Source organism: Bos mutus, chromosome 5 (assembly GCF_027580195.1).
Source record: "Bos mutus isolate GX-2022 chromosome 5, NWIPB_WYAK_1.1, whole genome shotgun sequence".
NCBI lineage: Eukaryota > Metazoa > Chordata > Mammalia > Artiodactyla > Bovidae > Bos > Bos mutus.
Genome location: NC_091621.1, coordinates 100278539 through 100297239, shown reverse-complemented (window position 1 = coordinate 100297239; position 18701 = coordinate 100278539). Strand labels below are relative to the sequence as shown.

Genomic DNA, 18701 nt, shown 5'->3' with positions numbered 1-18701 from the left:
TGTGTGTGGTGTATTTGTGATGTGTGTGTGTGTGTGTGTGTGTGTGTGTGGTGCAGGTGTGATGGGGCGTGTGTGTGTGTGTGTGTGTGTGTGTGTGTGTGTGTGTGTGTGTGGTGGGGGTGTGGTGTATTTGTGATGTGTGTGTGTGTGTGTGTGTGTGTGTGTCGGGCAGGGGGGTGGTGGGGCATCTGGAGGGCGGTGTCTTCTCTGCATCCGGGTCACACCAATGGGAAGGGCTCATCCACAGAGATGCCGGTCCTGGCCCATCACTGGACAGCCTTGTATGAGTGACTTCACGGTTTTGGTCCCCAGATTGTTTAGCTGTTTCAAAGTAAGAGAGCGCCCCACGAGGCGGTTAGGCGGGTATCTTACGCAGTGTAACTAAACACCCCAAGGTCAGTGCCTCCCGGAGAGTGCCTCCCCACAGCAGCTCCGGTAGGACATCTTTTCCCTGGAACCCTCCCCGGGGCAGCTCTCTGACCTCAGGCTCCCCAACAGGGTCGGACCTCAGGACCAGCAGGATGTGGGCTGCTGTTGCAGAGGGTTTCTCATAGTTCCTGTCCCTGGTGCCAGCGGGAGCATGGACAGGGTCCTTGTAAGGCCTCTGGTCACTGGGGTGGGGCCAAGACACAGCTTCCACTGAAGCCCAGCTGTGGAGCTGGCATTTTCCTGGTGAAAGATGAAAGCTAAGACTAGAGGCAGTACTAAGGAGCAAAATTTGAGGGCAGGGATCTCCCTGAGACGGGGCTGGGCTCCAGGCTTCTGCTGGCCTCATTGGGAATGGAAGGGGCTCCTGTGAACCATCCCCTTGGTGTCACACTCCAGCATGGGTTCTGTGCCTGTGCGTGGGAGCAGTATGGGGTGGGTGGCCAGGACAGAAAGTTTTTCCATGGCCCAGAAATCTTTGAACCTGTAATTGGAACTATCACAGCTGGTTGGCGCTGTGAATTGGAGTTTAAAAGGAATAAGCCAAAGGCTCTTTCTTCCCTTTCTGCTGCAAGCTGGGAACTACCCTTATTCTTCGGGAGAGCCGGCCTGCTGCTGTAATGTTATGCAAATGGCTGGCACTTTCCCCTGCAGACTCTGGAGGTTGCTCAGGCGTGTGCCCACGGCAGGCAGCCCTGACCTCTGGGTGGGGAGAGGACGTGTGTGCCTCCATCTATGTTTGTTCAAAGCTGAGCTCTGTGGGCATCCGAGTCTTTCCGCGATTGTGGGCCTTTCTTGGCATTGCTGTGGGAACCGGCAGGAGGGTCAGTTTGGGACAGAGCCCCAGTGGGAGGCAGCCTGCCAGGGTGCGGGAAGTGGCTCTGGACATTGTTAATTTGGAACTAACACCCACAGTTAAGAGAGGGGCCTTGTGAGCGGTGCCGGTCTGGTCTTTCTACACCTGGAACAAGGGAGGGGCCTCTATTTCCTGGGCCTGCCGGGGGCTGGTGCAGCACTTGGCCCATATGAAGGTATTCTGTGGTGATTCCTGGGAATGGCTGATGTCAGGGATCCAGGATGCCAAGGGCCCTGAGTGCAGGCCTCCACTTCCCCCCTTGGGTCTGCTCCCTCCTCTTTGGCCTCAACAACCATTATTCCTAACCCCAGGATATTGGAGGCAAAAGATCAGTCAGATCTAACAGGGAGCAGGTTCTGGATTCAGATCCAGGGCCTCGGATGATGCTGAGTGTGCTCTGGTTTTTAAAACCAGGGCTCACAACAGCCCAAGTGAACGAGGCCAAGCTGCTGGAAACCTCTTTGGTTTAATAGAGAAAAAGGCACCCATAGACAGAGAGAAAGAAGTGTACTGTGCGTGACCTGGTCAGGTGTCCCCCCGCTGTCCTCCGTGAGGGTCTGGAGACAGCGAGCTGCGCTCCGGAGTCGAGGGGGGAGCAGCAGTACGCTTTACACTCCGGGGAGCTGGCTACTGCAGGGCAGCAGGGGCCACAGGGCCAGGCGGGATGGCATGGCCTCAGAGATTTTTGGCTCCCTGGCCATCGAGTCATACTCCGGGACAAACACAGAGGGTAGCACCAGTGGCCACAGGGCTGGGGGTGGAAAGACCCTAGGTTTCGGGCACGTGGCCCAGACTTGACTCACAATGCAGCTCCACATCCAATTCCTGGACATGAGTCACTCACCGGCCTGGAGCTGCCAGAGGGAAAGACCTGGTGGAAACACCCAAGGCGGTACTGAGTCTTCTCCCTGGCCTCCCTGGAGGGAGGTATGGCCTTCAGCCAGGATGGCCATGCTCTAGGGGAAGGGACAGTCAGGTTCTCAGCGGTTGCTGGCCACTAATTCTGAGTGAATACCACTTCCCAGACATTCTCATGCCCCCATAGTCCACTGATCAGAGAGGGCTTTGGAGGTCACACAAGACAAGCGTATGGGGCCACAGTCCATCTCACCGTGGATGCGGTGATTATGTGAATTTATTTTGTATTAATTTCCCTGGTTCTTAAGCATATCATTCTAATACATGTATTGAGCAGCAGGCCAACACAATACTACCTGCTGATTTAGACAAGGACTCAAGGTTGTAGGCCCAAATCGAGGCTCCTGGGGTTCCCCTCCTGTAACAGTTGAGGAAACACTAGCTACCTTAACAGATAAAACCCCCAAATCTCAGTGACTTACCACAACAGATATTTGCTTCTTGGTCACAGAAAATCCAGTTTGCAACATAAGCAGAAATAGGGGTGGGTGAGTCTCTGCTCCATGTAGGAATTTAGGGACCCATAGAAGAGGAAGTAGGGGCTTCCCTGGTAGCTGAGGAACTGCTGCCATTTTTGACTCATGGATTTAAGATCATCCTGGATGCAGAAGGCTAAATAGAGAGCAGGCAGGATAAGAAGGAGGTATTTACTGATTAGGCCTAGGAGTGGCCGCGATTCCAGAACTCTTGACTTGGCCCTCCCTACCTAGATGCAAAAGGGGCTGGGAAATACAGACTCAGAGGGGTGGTCTGTTGGAGTCAGCAGGTGGGATATCAGCTTTCGGACATCTCAGTTTGCTGAATGTGGCAAAAAGTAAATCCCTGGGGACTAGTTCTGTGGCGCTGCTGAGGGAGAGTGTATTTCTAGGAGCTCAGGCTAGATGCTTCTTTCAGGACTTCCGATGACTTTGCAGGCACCAACTCCATGTACCAAATCCCTTTCAGCTCAAAGCAGTCGTACATGGGTCCGTGCTCTATACCTAAACCCTGACTTTTACAGTTAGTGAGATGAGAGGTCGAGGAACTGGGAGGCCATAGTGTGAGGGATCCCTTGGAGAGACATGGGCGATGTCAGAACACGGGGTGAGAGACAGCCCGTAGCCACAGTTCCCAGTGAGGGGGAGGACGTGGTTGGCCAAGGGGGGCTGTTTGGTGACTGCTTTATTCCTAGTGCCTCACCCGCATGTTTTGGTGTGTGTGTTTATGAGTTTGGTCACTGCTCTACTCCTAGTGCCTCACCCTCATATTTTGGTGTGTGTGTTTGTGAGTAATCAACATTTTAAATGCAGGATGTCCTTTTGTTCAGTTACCCATCATTAAGCATTTCTATGTGCTGACTACTGTGACTGAATACAAAAAACAGATTTCCAACAACACAATCAAAAACACCTCTATTGTAAAACATTTGGAAATGCTGTTGTTGTTGTTCAGCCGCTCAGTTGTGTCTGACTCTTTGCGACCCCATGGACTGCAGCACACCAGGCTTCCCTGTCCTTCACTGTCTCCCAGAGTTTGCTCAAACTCATGTCCATTGAGTCAATGATGCATCCAACCCTCATCCTCTGACTCCGCCTTCTCCTCCTGCCCTCAATCTTTCCCAGCATCAGGGTCTTCTCCAGTGTCAGCTCTACGCATTAGGTGGCCGAAATACTGGAGCTTCAACTTGAGCATCAGTCCTTCCTGTGAGTACTCAGGGTTGATTTCTTTTAGGATTAACTGATTTGATCTCCTTGCTGTCCAAGGGACTCTCTTCTCCAGCACCACAGTTCGAAAACATCTATTCTCTGGTGCTCAGCCTTCTTTACGGTCCAACTCTCACACCTGTACACTGGAAAAACCATAGCTCTGACTATATGGACCTTTGTCAGCAAAGTGATGTCTCTACTTTTTTTTTTTTTTAAGGCTTCCCCCAGCGGTTCAGACAGTTAAGAATCTGCCTGCAACGCAGGAGACCCGGGTTTGATCCATGGGTGGGGAAGATCCCCTGGAGAAGGGAATGGCAGCCCACTTGAGTATTCTTGCTTGAAGAAGTCCATGGACAGAGAAGCCTGGTGGGCTATAGTTCATGGTGTTGCAAAGAGTTGGACATGGCTGAGTGACTAATACTTTCACTTTCACCACTTTTTAATACTCTGTCTAGGTTTGTCATAGCTTTTTTTCCCAAGGAGCAAGCATCTTTAATTTCATGGCTACAGTCACCATCTGACATGACTTTGGAGCCCAACAAAATAAAATCTGTCACTGTTTCCATTTTTTCCCCACGTATTTGTCATGAAGTGATGGAAAGGGATGCCATGATCTTAGTTTTTTGAATGTTGAATATCAAACTAGCTTTTTCACTCTTCTCTTTCACCTTTTCTCTTTAGTTCCTCTTTGCTTTCTGCCATTAGGGTGGTATTGTTTGCATATCTGAGGTCATTGATATTTCTCCCGGCAATCTTGATGTCAGCTTGTGGCTCATCCAGCCGGGCATTTCGCATGATGTACTCTACATAGAAGTTAAATAAGCAGGGTGACAATATACAGCCTTGACATGCTCCTTTCCCAGTTTGGAACCAGTCTGTTGTTCCATGTCCGGTTCTAACTGTTGCTTCTTGATCTGCATATAGGTTTCTCAGGAGGCAGGTCAGGTGCCTTTCCCAGCTCTTTCAGAATTTTCCAGTTTGTCGTGATCTACACACTCAAAGGCTTTAGCATAGTCAACGAAGCAGAAGTTGATATTTTTCTGGAATTCTCTTGCTTTTTGTATGATCCAATGGATGTTGGCAATTTGATCTCTGGTTCCTCTGCCTTCTCTAAATCCAGCGTGTATACTGGAAGTTCTCGATTCCCATACTGTTGAAGCCTAGCTTGAAGGATTTTGAGTATTACTTTGCTAGCATGTGAAATTGCAATAAGGAGTTCATGACCTGAGCCACGGTCAGCTCCAGGTCTTGTTTATGCTGACTGTACAGAGCTTCTCCATCTTTGGCTGCAAAGAATATGAACAATCTGATTTCAGTGTTGACATCTGGTGACGTCCATGTGTACAGTCCTCTCTTGTGTTGCTGGCAGACCAGCGTGCTCTGTCCTGTGCATTCTCTTGGCAAAACTGTTGGCCTTTGCCCTGTTTCATTTTGTGCTCAAAGGCCAAACTTGCCTGTTATTCCAGGTATCTCTCTTTTTTTCTTTTTAAAATTATATTTTATTCAAGTATAATTAATTCATGTTTTAGGTATACAGCAGATTGATTCAGTTATAATACATAAAGACATATATATATATATATATATATATATGTGTGTGTGTGTGTCTGTTGTTGTTATGTAGTCATTCAGTCATATCCAGCTCTTTTGTGACCCCATGGACTGAAGCCCGCCGGGCTCCTCTGTCCATGGGATTTCCCAGGCAAGAATACGGGAGTGGGTTGCCATGCCCTCTTCCATCCAGGTATCTCTTGACATCCTACTTTTGTACTCCCATGCCCTGTGATGAAAAGGACTTCTTTTTTTGGTGTTAGTTCTAGACAGTCTTGGAGGTCTTCACAGAACTAGCTTTATGGTTATATTAGAATGTGTTCACTAGGCACCAGGTACATGGTGAGCATGTCACACCCACGCGCTCTCCTAACCTGCACCAGGGCCCAGGGGGAGCTGGAGCCACCTCGTCAGCCCCAGAGCAGGTGCCTGGCATGTGGCCTGAATGAGGGAGGGAATGAATCAAGTCCTACCATTATCCCTAACACACCAGAGCTCACAGGGAGGCAGAGTGAAGCCAGGAAGCTTTCCCAGGCCACCAGGGTATCTGGTGGCTGAGCTGGGATGCCAGCTCAGCCCAAGGCCAGCCCTTCCACCTCTCTTACAGTCACGTTCCCTTTTAGAGAGGCCTTTCCCCTCTCCTTTGTGTGGACTTTCAGGTACCCTTGGCTCTCGGAGCCAAAAGAGAGAAAAGCAGATTTCAGGGACTAAGTTTGGAGATTCAAAGCCTCTTCAGAACCTTCCTTGTCTCCCGTGTCTATATTCCTCCCAGGGCTGCTTTTTCCCAAGCCTGCAATCTTGGTCACTAGTGTCTATTGAGCTTCATTTCTCCCATGTGTCCCAAGCGTGGAGAAAGGGTTTCTTCCCTCAGCTACGAGCCTGAGCCTCCAGAACAGGATTCTCATCGGCCCTGTTGGGTCACATGCCCACTGTGGTGTTCCAAGTCCTGGTTTCTCCACTGACTCACCACATGCGACTTCGGACAAGGTGAGTTGTTTCTAATTTGCTCTGTTTCCTCATCTGTTACATGAGGACAGTAACGGGTTGGCTCAGTGATTTAGTGATGACTGAATGAGTTCATACACGTCATACACTTGGGATGACATGTAGTGCTCAAAAATCTGGGGAGTAATCCATTTCATAATTATTACTATATATTTCTCTCTTATTTAAGCAGTTTTCATAAAGCCTGTGGTGACCTCTCTGCGAAGAAGTCTCCATGTTAAGTTGTACCCACTGTTGGCCCCCAGGTTTGGAGTCCTCATTATATTACCCTTTGGAGTCCCCAGGACCACCAAGCCAAGAAACTAACATGAAACAGCTCCTGGGTTAGTTGTACTCCTCCGAGGGACACATCTAGGCCTCCCAGGCCCAGCTGAGTTCATAACCCCAAGTCACAAAACTGTCACAGAAAGAACCCACAGTCCCCCTGCAGTGAGTGAGTTGGTAGATACTACAAGTGAGATTAGACCACCAAAACTTTCACATATGTGAACTACTGACTAGAACTTTAAAGTAAATGTTTTAAAAATAACTAAAGACAAAAGAAATCTTTTGTCTTTAAAAAATTGCATTAAATAAAAAGAAAAAGTCAATGTAAAGAAGGAACAAGCAGATTTGATAATGTACTGAGTACGGCTTACAGAAATAAAATTTATGGTCTCTGAAATTTAAAACTCTATGGGGTGGGGGGAATAAAACCTATGGATGAGAGCTTCCCTGGTGGCTCAGAGGTTAAAGCATCTGTCTGCAATGCGGGAGACCTGGGTTCGATCCCTGGGTCGGAAAGATCCCCTGGAGAAGGAAATGGCAACCCACTCCAGTATTCTTGCCTGGAGAATGCCATGGACACAGGAGCCTGGTGGGCTATAGTCCACGGGGTCGCAAAGAGTCGGACACGACTGAGTGACTTAATAACAGATGAAACTCAAACAGAATCAGTGAGATGGAAGCCAGAAGTAGAAAAATTATCCAGAATACAGCACACACAGAGAAAAATCTTCGAAGTATTGAGAAAAAAATATTTTGTCAATTTAGCATTCTACACTGGCTAAACTATCACTCAAAATAAGGGTGAAATAAGACATTTCAAAGTCACTACTTTGTCACTACTTTCAGGAAGAAGAAAATTCAAGTCAGAAGGAAAGTGAGTAAAGAGTGGGTTGCATATGACGATGTGGACAAAGGCCTGAGGCTAAGGCTGAGCCCCTCTAGTGCAGGAAAGGGGGAGGGGGACAGCCTTTACTTTGGGCTTTGTTAATCCCACATGTTACAAATCTAAGTGTATTTATGAAAATGATAGAAAGAATGTTTAACTCCAAAAACAAAGGGAGTTGAGGGAAAGAGGAATAAAGATAACGTGATCAATCAAAGGAAGAGCCCAAAGGGAGAAAAAAGCAGCATAGACAAAAAACCAAAAAAATACTGACTGACAACACAAAATAAGAAGGCAAAAATCAGGTAAAACACATCAATAATCATCATAAAACACCATTAAAGTTAATTTAAAAAATGGCCACACACACTACTTACCAGAAGCACGTCTAAGAGTATAAAATGTAGAAAGAATAAAAGGAGAATGAGGGGAAAAGATATATGAGGTCAACACTCACAGAACAGTGCTGTGCCTAGGCTAAATACTGAAAAAAAATTAAGGCAAAAAGCATCATTAAGAACAAATAAGGTACCATATAATGATAAAAGGAATAATTTATCAGAAAGCTATAATAATTCTAAATCTGTTAGCATTAAAAGCAAAGCCTGAAAAGACATATAAATCCCAAAATGGCAAAGACATATAAATCCCAAAATTTCGTGGAGAGGCTGCTAAAGTGGAATTTTATCCCACTTCTTTTAGTAATTTATAAATCAGGCAAAGGGAACATTAGAAAAGACATAGAATATTTGAATAATACAATTAACAAACTTGATACAATGGAGGTATGATTTTATGTGTGTGTATATTGTTGGAGATATATATGGAGATATATGTATATACACACACACAAACACACACACACATACATACCTCCTTGCATCCAACAATTCCTATTGAACCACATACATGGCAACCAGAAAGTCTTTATAAAGTCAGTATTATTCAAATATACTCAAATATATTTATATTTGTATTTTTTTATATTTATTTTTATTTTTTAACAAATAAATTATATTTGTATTTGTAGTCAAATATACTCAAAGATCAGTATTATGCAGATCATCTTCTCTGATCATAACACAACAAAAAAGAAATCAGTAGCTAAGGGCGAGTCCTTCCTCAAAAAGAAATAAATAAAAAGAAGGAAACCTACTATACATTTGAAAGCTTAAAGTAGCATACTTTTCAGTAATCCCTAAAGCAAACAATACAATGGATATTAGAAAATCAACAAGGTGAAATTAAAAGTGCTACTTATTAAGACTTGATGGAGGACTTCCCTGCTGGGCCACTGGCCAAGACTCCGAGTTCCCAATGCAGGGGCCTGGGTTCAATCCCTTCAGGGAACTGGATCCCACATGCCAAAACTAAGACCCGACTTAATGGACATAACTAAAGTGGAACTTGGAAATTTATAACCTTAAACACTCATTGTCAGAGAAAAGAAAGACTAAAAATTGAATTCGGTACCCAGCTGAAGAAATTAGAAGAAGGATCCTAACAACAATCAAAGCGGTAGAAAGAAAGAAACAGAAGAAAACAAAATAGAAATAGATTAGCAGAATGAAAAGTTGATTCTTCAGCAGAAGATTTGTATTCCTAGAAAAATAAAACTTATCAGACTTAGGATGAAATTGGACCTAAATATACTGACAGATGTTAAATAACTTGAAGCAAACAAAACAAAACAGAAACCTAACCAGAAGCATTGCACCAGGTCCAGACAGAATACTCAGGCATTCTGCCCCTACAACCTGCTCTGAGTTTGGAGAGGCTCTGCCCTGAACAGAAAGAGTTGGGTGTGAACAGTTTGAAGATGAAAGTTCAGCAAATGTCCACTGAGCTCGGACTAAGCCCAGGGCCTCGGACACAGGGGTGTACCAAATCAGGAAAGCTCCCGCCCCACGGGGAGCCCGCATCCTGGGGGGAAAGACAGGTCCTAGACCATAAGCAACAAGTGATTTCAGGGCAGGCAGACACTAGGGTGCTGTGGAGGGAAGACCAGAGTCGGGGCAGAGGAATAGCACAGGAGGGGAGACAGGCCCCTGGGGAGGGTCAGACGGCAGGACGCCCCCTGCCCCCCACTCCAGCCCCATCATGGAAACCGGGCGTGAGGCCAGGCCTGCAGGGCTCGCAGTAAGAGGGGGCTGTGGGCCAGGCCTCTGTAGGCCACCGCGAGAGGGAGGGAAAAGCTGGGATTTGGGTGAGGAAGCGGCCCAGGAGTGTGAAAGGAGGGCGTGGTGAGGGAGGGGGACACAGCCTCACCAGGAAGGCCAACAGGACGCCGCAGGTGGGGTGCTCTGCCCGCCTGCGGGGCGGGGCTGCTTAGGACCTTGAGGGTGCGGGCACAGACGGCCTCTGCAGTGGCTGGGGGCCTGGGGGGCCACGGAGTGGTGGGCAGTGTTCCACTGGAGAGGTCTGACCCTGTGCCAGGCACGTTCCGGATGCTTTGCCCACATGAGCTTCCACAGGCCCTGGGCTTCCGAACCTGTGTTGGGAGGAAGTGGGGTTGGGAGAACCATGAGTCTTTCTGGAATCTTAGCCCTGATGGAAGGGCCATGGGGTCTGGGGACTCCTTGCCTTCAAGGACTAAGATAGGAGGGCGGAGAGGCAGGGCTGGGCTGGGAGGTGCTGAGGAGGCTGGGGTCTTTTATTCTCAACAAAATAGCCTGTCCCTGGGCTTCCTGCTCCATCAACCCACCAGGCTTCAGGGCCAGGAGGACATTCTGTGGGAAAGGTGCTTCTGGGGGTTGGGATTTTTGCCGTTTGCCAGGGTGGCGGTGGGTTGGGGAGTGGTGCCAGCTTGGAATTTGTTCATTATGTGCCCATTCTTTGGGCCAGGTGCTCTGTGGACCTGGCCCTGACACAGCAGGCCCAGTTGAGCCTGGAGACCAGGGATGTGTTGGTTGCTTCTCAGATGTGAGGTTTTCTCCTGAAAGCGCGGCATTCATGGTACTGGGTGTATCAAGTCCAATGGGCCCCTGGGGAGGCTGAAGGGGTCCCCATGAGGTCGTCTCGGTGGACAGGTGGGTGTCTGGCCACCCAGGTCAAGGGCTGGGTTGCAGGGAGAGCCTGGAGGCCTGGGGCTGCTCTGAGGCTGGTTGTGGGGAGATACAGCCTCCTTCTTCAGTCTCATCGCAACTCTGGTGAATGTGGCCATGGCCATACAGCTGCCACAGCGGGAGGGGGAGGGACACAGGGAGGGGCAGCTCTGGGTGACTCAGGGAGGGGAGACCAGGGGCAGGAAGACAGTGGAGACAGGGGGGCCGGGAAGCACTCGTTTCCTCTCTCCAGGGCTGGGCCACATGCTTCCCAAGGTGCTTCCTGCAGATAAGTGGGCTTCCGGCAGCCCCTTCCTGCTCCCCCTTCCCCTATCCCTCCCATCCGCTCTAGCCTCTGGGGACCCTCAGCTCCTCCACTCAGGCCAGGCCAGTGGCCTTGGGAAGAGCCTGAACATCCTGGGGTCATACTCCTAGGCAGGGAGGGTCCACCCAGGCCTGGGAAGAAAGCAGCAGCAGACTGCAGACAGCGCTGGACACACGCTCGGTGGGGTCAGTGGAGTTCCTAGGAGGCAGAGATTTTTCCTGGAGGGGTGGTGGCTGGGGAGGGAGAGAGCCCGGTTTCCCTCAGGGGTCAGGGCTGGTCCTGGGGAAGTGGGTCTTGCTCTGGGGGGACCAGAGGCTGTTCCAGGGGCGGAGTGGCGGGTACTGTGGGGCTTTTTGGGGTGGGGACTGTTCTCCAACAGGGTGTCAAGAACTGGTCTGTGTGGAGGTAGGATGCTTCCAGGATGTCGGGGAAGGGTAGGGAGGTTTTCTGTGTGTCTGTGTGTGGGGGGGCGGTTCATTCAAGTTTATTCCTGGGAGGCTCAGGGGATCCAGGGCTGCTCTTGGAGAAGGTGGGTGAGGCTGGGGTATTTTCTACCAGGACCAGAAGGTGTCCCCAGGCTGGGTTGTTCTGTGAAGGTTAGCAAGTGTGTCTTGTGAGAAGGGGAGTGGCCATGGGGGTCAGGGCCTGTTCTCTGGGGAGGAGTCCAGCACGGTGGGGGAGCTTTGTGGGAGTCAGAAGCTGTTTCTCAGGAAATCAGGGCTATTTCAACGTGAAGGGGCTGCTCGTTGCTTTTAAGAACCTTGAGGGCTCGGGTTTCCCAGCTCGGGGGTAGTTCTGTGAGGCTGACGAGTATTGGGGTGGTGGGGGGGGAGCTGGCGCGCTCCAATGGGGCGGTGGTGCCTGAGCTAGTTTCTTTACTGTGCTCCCCTCTCCTCCGCCTACTCATCACCCCCTCCCGCGTTGCCACGACAACGCGTAAAACTAAAATTCACTTCCCGGGTGCAGGTGGAGACTAGTAGCGCCCCCTCCCCTAAGCCCTGCGTCTTAGGTCGCGGCCCCATCCTGTTGTCGCTAAGGTGACCGGGGCGGGGGGGGGGGTGACAGGCGTCGGAGCTAGGCGAACCAGGGGACCTGGGGAGGGGGCTGGAGGAGCGGCGGGCCTCAGAGTCCAGAGCGAACTCCCCAAACTCGGCTAGGGATGCGGGAGCCGCGAGCCGCGCTGAACACAGTTCGGCGAGGTCCTAAGGGTTAAGTTGGAGGGTTAAATGGTTCCGGTGGTGGGAGAGACCCCGGGGCTCTGAGGTCCCTGCCGTCCTACCCCCAGGACTGGGACCGGGTTGGTCCCTGTCATCCCCGGGTCTTGAGTAGGGTGGGGAGAGGGGGTCGGCAGAGTGGGGAGAAGCTGCCACCCCTGGAAATTAATTCTCCAGTTTTTCTCTCCCCTTCCTTCCCTGTCTCTGGTCCCAGTGCCCAAAGCGGCCCCCATCCCAGCTCCAAGACCCCCCGCCTCGCCGCATCTTCCCCGGTGGTCCACGGATGCTCTTCCGCAGCCGAAAGGCGGCGCGGTCCTCGCTGCTCAGCCACTCCCCCCACACCGAGGCCTAGGAGTCCCCACACCCCCAGCACAGCCCCCAGGGTCCCCACCCTGCAGCGAGGCCCTCGCCCTTAGCACGGACCTCCCTCCCCACCCCGGGACCCCAGACAATCCCCTTCGCCCTCGCCGGCCCTGAGCGTCCCGGCCCCCGCCTCCGGCTCAGCCCCCTGCCACCCCCGCTTCCCTCCCGGCTCAGGCCCCCTCCCCCCGCCGCCCCCGCCCCCGGGGAAGGCAGGCGCCGAGCGGAGCCGGGGCCGATGCAGCTGAGCCGCGCCGCCGCCGCCGCCGCCGCCGCCGCCCCTGCGGAGCCCTCGGAGCCGCTGTCCCCGGCGCCGGCCCCGGCCCCGGCTCCCCCCGGCCCCCTCCCGCGCAGCGCGGCCGACGGGGCTCCGGTGGGGGGCCGGGGGGGGCCGGGGCGCGGCGAGGAGCCCCGGGGCGCCCAGCTCCCGGCCGCTAGCGGCCCCGGCCCGGGCGCGGGGATGGACGGCCCCGGGGCCAGCGCCGTGATCGTGCGCGTCGGCATCCCAGACCTGCAGCAGACGGTGAGCCTCGCCGCCCGGGTCCTGGCGTCACCCTCGCCCCGCTCTCGCGGCCCCCTACCCGCGCGTCGCGAGCGGTGCGCGGGAGACCCCGGCCCCGGCCACTCGCCCCTCCCCCGCCGCCTCCACCCGGACCCTCCCCGCAGCCGGGCGGGGGCGGGGCCCAGGGAAGCACCGCCCCCGGGGCGAGGCCTAGCGAGCTGGGCGCGGAGGCGGGGGTCCGCGGCCTCCGCTCCCGCGCCGGGACTCGGGCGGCGCCCCGGGCCTCCGTGCCCCGCGCTGGCCGGGAGGCCCGATCGGCTCACGACCGCGCTCCGCTACAGAAGTGCCTGCGCCTGGACCCGGCCGCGCCCGTTTGGGCCGCCAAGCAGCGCGTGCTCTGCGCCCTCAATCACAGCCTCCAGGACGCGCTCAACTACGGGCTCTTCCAGCCGCCCTCCCGGGGCCGCGCCGGGAAGTTCCTGGACGAGGAGCGGCTTCTGCAGGAATACCCGCCCAACCTGGACACGCCCCTGCCCTACCTGGAGGTGAGCAGCGGCCGGGAACGGGCAGAGCCCCGAGCTCCAGAGGGCGCGGCAGCGAGGGGCACGGACGCGGGGAGTTAAGTGTGTACGGGGCGAGTGAGGAGTGAGCCGCGTTCAGGCACGCGGTCAGCAGCACGTGCGACGGGGTGTGAGCGGGCGTGAGTGCCCAGAGCGCCGCGTGGAGTGCGCCCGCCGCGGGCTGTGTGCACATCTGTGTCTTGTCTTCCTGCCACCGCCCGTGCAGTCGTCCTAAGGACGGTCTAAGTCTTCCTCGTTTGCTCACCTGTTCATGATGTAAAGGCCGTTGAGCACCCTGTGAGCAAGGGGACCAGATCCGGTTTGAAGGTGGGGGTGGCAAGTGCAATGGGCTTTGGAACAAGCGTTATGGTCGCTGAGCTCAGCTGACTGGGCCTCCCTGGTGGCACAGGCAGATAGGCACAGTTCTGTCCAGAGAGGGGTGTCTAGGAAGGTAGGCCTGGAACCTGGTCTTGGAAGAGGACTGAGGGTTTCCAGGGAATCCTGGGGGTGGGGGTGAGACAGGAAGGGCACAGCAGGCAGAGGGACCGCTGGGCGTGCAGCACACCTGCCCTCCGTGCAGGTCGTGTCCATGGCGTGTGCATGGGCTGGTGAGGTCGGTGGCAGGAGCTTTGTTATGGGGCGATGAGCAGTGGGGCCCTGGCCACACAGCAGTGGGCAGGACTCCATTGTGTGTCTGCTTTCACTTACTCAGTCCAGGTGGGTGCCTTTTTCTGCCTTGTCTTTACCTGAGCAGTTTCGATACAAGAGGCGAGTTTATGCCCAGAACCTCATTGATGATAAGCAGTTTGCAAAGCTTCACACAAAGGTAAGGAGGCAGCCACAGCAAGGGTACTCGAAGGTGATCTTCTGCACTCCCTCCAGTCCCCTCCCCGCCATGGCCAGTGCTCCCCTAGCTCAGCCTTAGCTGGATTTTGTGATGTCAAAAATGTCCTTGAAAAATTCCCTTCTTGAGGCCTTCCCCCTGTCCCCAGAACGGCCATCCCAGCTTGGTTGGGCTGGCCCGCTTTGGCTCAGTCTGCTTTCTCCTGTCATCAGGGACCCAGAGTGGGTGTTGGGGGCGGCTAGAGGGCCGGATGCAGACTCCGGGCACCATGACTTTGGGGTGGTCGGTCTGGTGATGGGTTCAACTCAGGTCAGACTCGCTGAGCCCTCTGGTGGGCCCCTGGTTAAGGGGTGGAGTGCAGTAGGGTACAGTGTCTTTGTGGGGGTGACGTGAGGAGATGGGGTTGTTGAGGGGAGCTGGGTTGGGGTGGGGAGAACAGGGCATCCGGGACTTAGTGGTCATCCAGTGTGAGGCAATTGAAATTAGGCATCTCATTATTTTTTTTTGTTCTGAGAGGAACTGTTATTATCCCATTTCGTAGATGAAGATACTGAATCCAGGAGAATCTAAGTGACTTGCCTACAGCTCTGCATTCAGTGATGTTGGGGTTGAACCCAGATCTTCTGACTCCCAGGCCCTATCCCTAGGCCTACCTGTGGGGTCTTTACTCCTGGGTACTGTTGCTAGGAGGGTCTGACGCCACATGCTCTTTGGGGGGCACCTCCCTGCCTCCTCTGAATGTAGGAGGGGCAGGGTGGGTACCCTGGCCCTTTCCATAGGCAGACTCCCTGAGTTCCCATCCCAGGCTCCTGTGGGCCAGTGGACATTTGCTTGCTGGACACTTCCTTGGCAGTCTCTGGGGCCTAAGAGAGGGATCTGCACGTTCACCCCTGTGCCCCAGTCACCCCCTTGTGACCCTGGTGTCTCCGTGCCAGAGTCTTCTGCTGCTTTGGTTCCGTGGCTGGGCAGAGACTCCCTCATTGGTGTTGGTATAACCCATCACCTCCTCTAAAGTTGACCTCAGTGACCCGCAGGACACCGATGACTCTTGACCTTCAGTGAGTCTCAGTTGATTTTAGGATGAGTTTCAACTCCGTGCCACAGTCCCGTGTTTCTGCCTGCCTGGTCTCCAGCCGGCCCCCAGCACCACACTAAGCCTCCTGCCCCCCACGCCGGTGGGGCCGAGATCTTTCCTCTCAGCTCTGACCGTGCTTCCTCTTGGCCTGTTGTCCTAACCCTCCAGAGGGTACCCCCTCATGTGGAGCTGCCCCTATGGCACCTTGTCCTATTTCTGATGCGTTTTGTCTCTGGAGGGCCTGGGGCCTCAGGCCAGGGCACCTTGCCCGCTGCAGGCAGTGCTGTAGCACCAGCGGGAGCTTAGTGAGGCTCTGCTGAGTGAATTGGTGCGTGACCGGGTGAGTGAAGGAAAAGCAGTCAGAGTCACGCCGCAGGAGGGGGCACCCGGCAAGAGAGGAGGGCCCCGGAGCTGGGATCTGTCGTGGGGTGAGCTCGTGAGAAAGGTGCACCAGAGAAGGAGCAGGCTACCTGGGGAGCGGGGTGCGTGCTGCCCCTGGCTGGCTCCTGCCCACGTGGCTTCAGGCTTTTCCAGGCTGGACAGGTTGGGGCATCAGGGCCAGGGAAAGAAGCCAGGGCAGAGGCTAAGGCTGAGGGAGGGAACTCACTTAGCTGGGCTTGGAAGGCGAGGAAGGACCTGGAGCAGCATGCGGATCCAGTGGAGCTGGGATTGGGGCCACAGTGGGAGTGCATGGTCAGGGTACCACGGGAAAGGGAGAAGGTCGTGGTGTAGGCTGGCGGGTCCAACTGAGGGGTACGGCAGTTCCCTGGGTGATGTGGGCGATGGTCAGAGGACGGTTGTCAAGTGTGGGCTGATCCGGATGGCTGGCTGTTCCAGGCGAACCTGAAGAAGTTTATGGAATATGTCCAGCTGCACAGCACGGAAAAGGTGGCCCGCCTGCTGGACAAGGGGCTGGACCCCAATTTCCACGATCCTGACTCAGGAGGTGAGAAGCAGATCAGGGAGGGGCACGGTCTGGGAATGGCCAGGACTGTGACCTCTGCCTGTCCGTTGAACCCAGAGTGTCCACTGAGCCTGGCTGCCCAGCTGGACGATGCCACCGACCTGCTGAAGGTGCTGAAGAACGGTGGCGCCCACCTGGACTTCCGCACAAGAGACGGGCTCACTGCCGTGCACTGCGCCACGCGCCAGCGGAATGCGGCCGCCCTGACGGTCAGTTCAGGCCCAGCCCTCGCCGGAGCGTTGTGTGACCCAGGAGCGGAAAGAGGCTGGCCTGGCATGAATATTGGGGTTCTTGCCCTCAGACCCTGCTGGACCTGGGCGCTTCACCGGACTACAAGGACAGCCGTGGTCTGACACCCTTGTACCACAGCGCCCTGGGCGGGGGGGATGCCCTCTGCTGCGAGCTGCTCCTGCACGACCATGCTCAGCTGGGGACCACCGACGAGAACGGCTGGCAGGAAGTCCACCAGGTAGGCGGGGGCACAGGGGCGGGCCCGGGGTCGGCCTGAGGGTCTGGGCTCCAGCAGTGACGCCCCCTCCCCCAGGCCTGCCGCTTCGGGCATGTACAGCACTTGGAGCACCTCCTGTTCTACGGAGCTGACATGGGGGCTCAGAACGCCTCTGGGAACACAGCCTTGCACATCTGTGCCCTCTACAACCAGGTCGGTCTGCACGTCTGCACACGTATGCACACGGGTGGTGCTGTGCAGTGACTCCATGTGTGTGCATGTCTGACCCTGTGATCACACCACAGTTGCGTGTTCTGCCTCCTGCACTGAGCTGGGTGGCCTTGCGGTCCATGTGTGCCTGTCGTTTCCCTGAACACGTGTCACGCGTGTGTGTTCTGAACAATCACGTGTGCACTGTGTGCATCTGGACCCTCTGAGCTAGCTAGGACCTGCACACTTACACCTGCCCTGCTCGTCCCCATGCTACACGTGTGTGTGCTGAACACGCAGCCGTGGGCCCTGTGTGTGCAGGTGCTGCCCCAGCTGTGACCCCTCCTCCCATCTTCCCGCAGGAGAGCTGTGCCCGTGTCCTGCTTTTCCGCGGAGCCAACAAGGATGTCCGCAATTACAATAGCCAGACAGCCTTCCAGGTACGTGAATGTCTGCAGGAGTGTGGGGCTCCCTGGGGCGCGTCTCTCCATCTCTGTGTGGCTTGGTCTTTCTGGACCTTGGTCTATTCCCTGTAAAGCGTGAGGGAGCTTTGGGCCCAGGGTCGTCCCAGGGTGAGGTGGAGGAAGGGTGTGAGCCAGGGCAGTGCCTCGCTCTTATGAGGGGTGCTCACTGAGGACGACTCCCTCGGCCCCCCTTCCAGGGAGAGGAGAGGAGGGTGACAGGGCTCTGGGGCCAGGGGAGAACAGGTGTGGGCTGTGACTGTCCATTCAGGGGCCTTCACAGGTCACGTGGGCAGACCAGGCCTGGCCCATGACTCTCCATTCAGGGGCCTTCACAGGTCACGTGGGGAGACCAGGCCTGGCTCGTGACTGTCCATTCAGGGGCCTTCACAGGTCATGTGGGGAGACCAGGCGTGTGGAGGGGCTGTTCCGAGAATGGGCAGGGTGCCCAGTGTGTTCCAGCTTTAGCTCCAAGAGTCTTGTGTCCCAGGAGACCCCTCAGTCCCACACAGACTGGGGTGGTGGGTCAAACAGGGGCCAAGGTCTGAGCCTGCTTGGGCATTCAGGGAACCCCAAGGGCTGAGAGAAGGCAAGTCTGTGCTGCTAAGCCTCCCTCCATCTCCCTCCCACCCCCCAGGTGGCCATCATAGCGGGGAACTTTGAGCTCGCGGAGGTCATCAAGACCCACAAAGATTCGGACGTTGGTGAGTTCTGCCCACCAAGGGCCCTGCCGATGTGGATTTGTGGGGGTTGTCGGGGCCCAACAGGGCCAGAGTGAGTGGGGTTGTTACAAGGGAGCCCCTAACCCGGAGCCTTTTCCTCCAACTCTCCCAGTGCAACTGGGAGTGGTCCCAGTGGTCCCATTAGTGGGCCCCGCAGGGATAGGGAGTGCAGGTGACAGAGGGTCAGGTTAGGGTCACGGTTAGGTGAAGGCTGTGGATCTGTTAGTCAGGTCAGCGTTAAGGGTATGGTTGTGGTTGTTCAGTTCAGCTCAGTCGCTCAGTCGTGTCCGACTCTTTGTGACCCCATGGACTGCAGCACGCCAGGCCTCCCTGTCCATCACCAACTCCCGGAGTTTACCCAAACTCATGTCCGTTGAGTTG

At 54.6% G+C, this 18701-nt stretch overlaps 1 protein-coding gene and 1 long non-coding RNA gene across 7 annotated transcripts in view; one reads left to right on the top strand and one right to left on the bottom strand.

Annotated features, from left to right (window-relative positions):
- Positions 1–128: 128 nt before the first annotated feature.
- Positions 129–10700, bottom strand: LOC138987853 (uncharacterized). Its single transcript, XR_011464134.1, has 4 exons — positions 9860–10700; positions 2127–2238; positions 482–669; positions 129–321 (listed from the first exon to the last, which is right to left on the bottom strand). It is a non-coding gene; the product is annotated as an uncharacterized lncRNA (long non-coding RNA).
- Positions 10701–10993: 293 nt separating this feature from the next.
- The window catches only part of SHANK3 (SH3 and multiple ankyrin repeat domains 3), a 51117-nt gene continuing 43409 nt past the window's right edge, over positions 10994–18701 (top strand). For 4 of the 6 annotated variants that reach the window (XM_070371362.1, XM_070371365.1, XM_070371367.1 and 1 more), the window contains exons 1-10: positions 10994–11145; positions 12389–13057; positions 13378–13581; positions 14309–14422; positions 16353–16461; positions 16537–16688; positions 16781–16948; positions 17024–17140; positions 17500–17577; positions 18236–18302. In XM_070371362.1, coding sequence (XP_070227463.1) covers positions 12773–13057; positions 13378–13581; positions 14309–14422; positions 16353–16461; positions 16537–16688; positions 16781–16948; positions 17024–17140; positions 17500–17577; positions 18236–18302 — 1294 coding nt within the window. In that variant the 5' untranslated portion in view covers positions 10994–11145; positions 12389–12772. Of the gene's footprint in view, positions 11146–11207; positions 11366–12388; positions 13058–13377; positions 13582–14308; positions 14423–16352; positions 16462–16536; positions 16689–16780; positions 16949–17023; positions 17141–17499; positions 17578–18235; positions 18303–18701 lie in introns of those variants that run through there. The other 2 variants (XM_070371364.1, XM_070371363.1) reach the window with 2 other exon arrangements.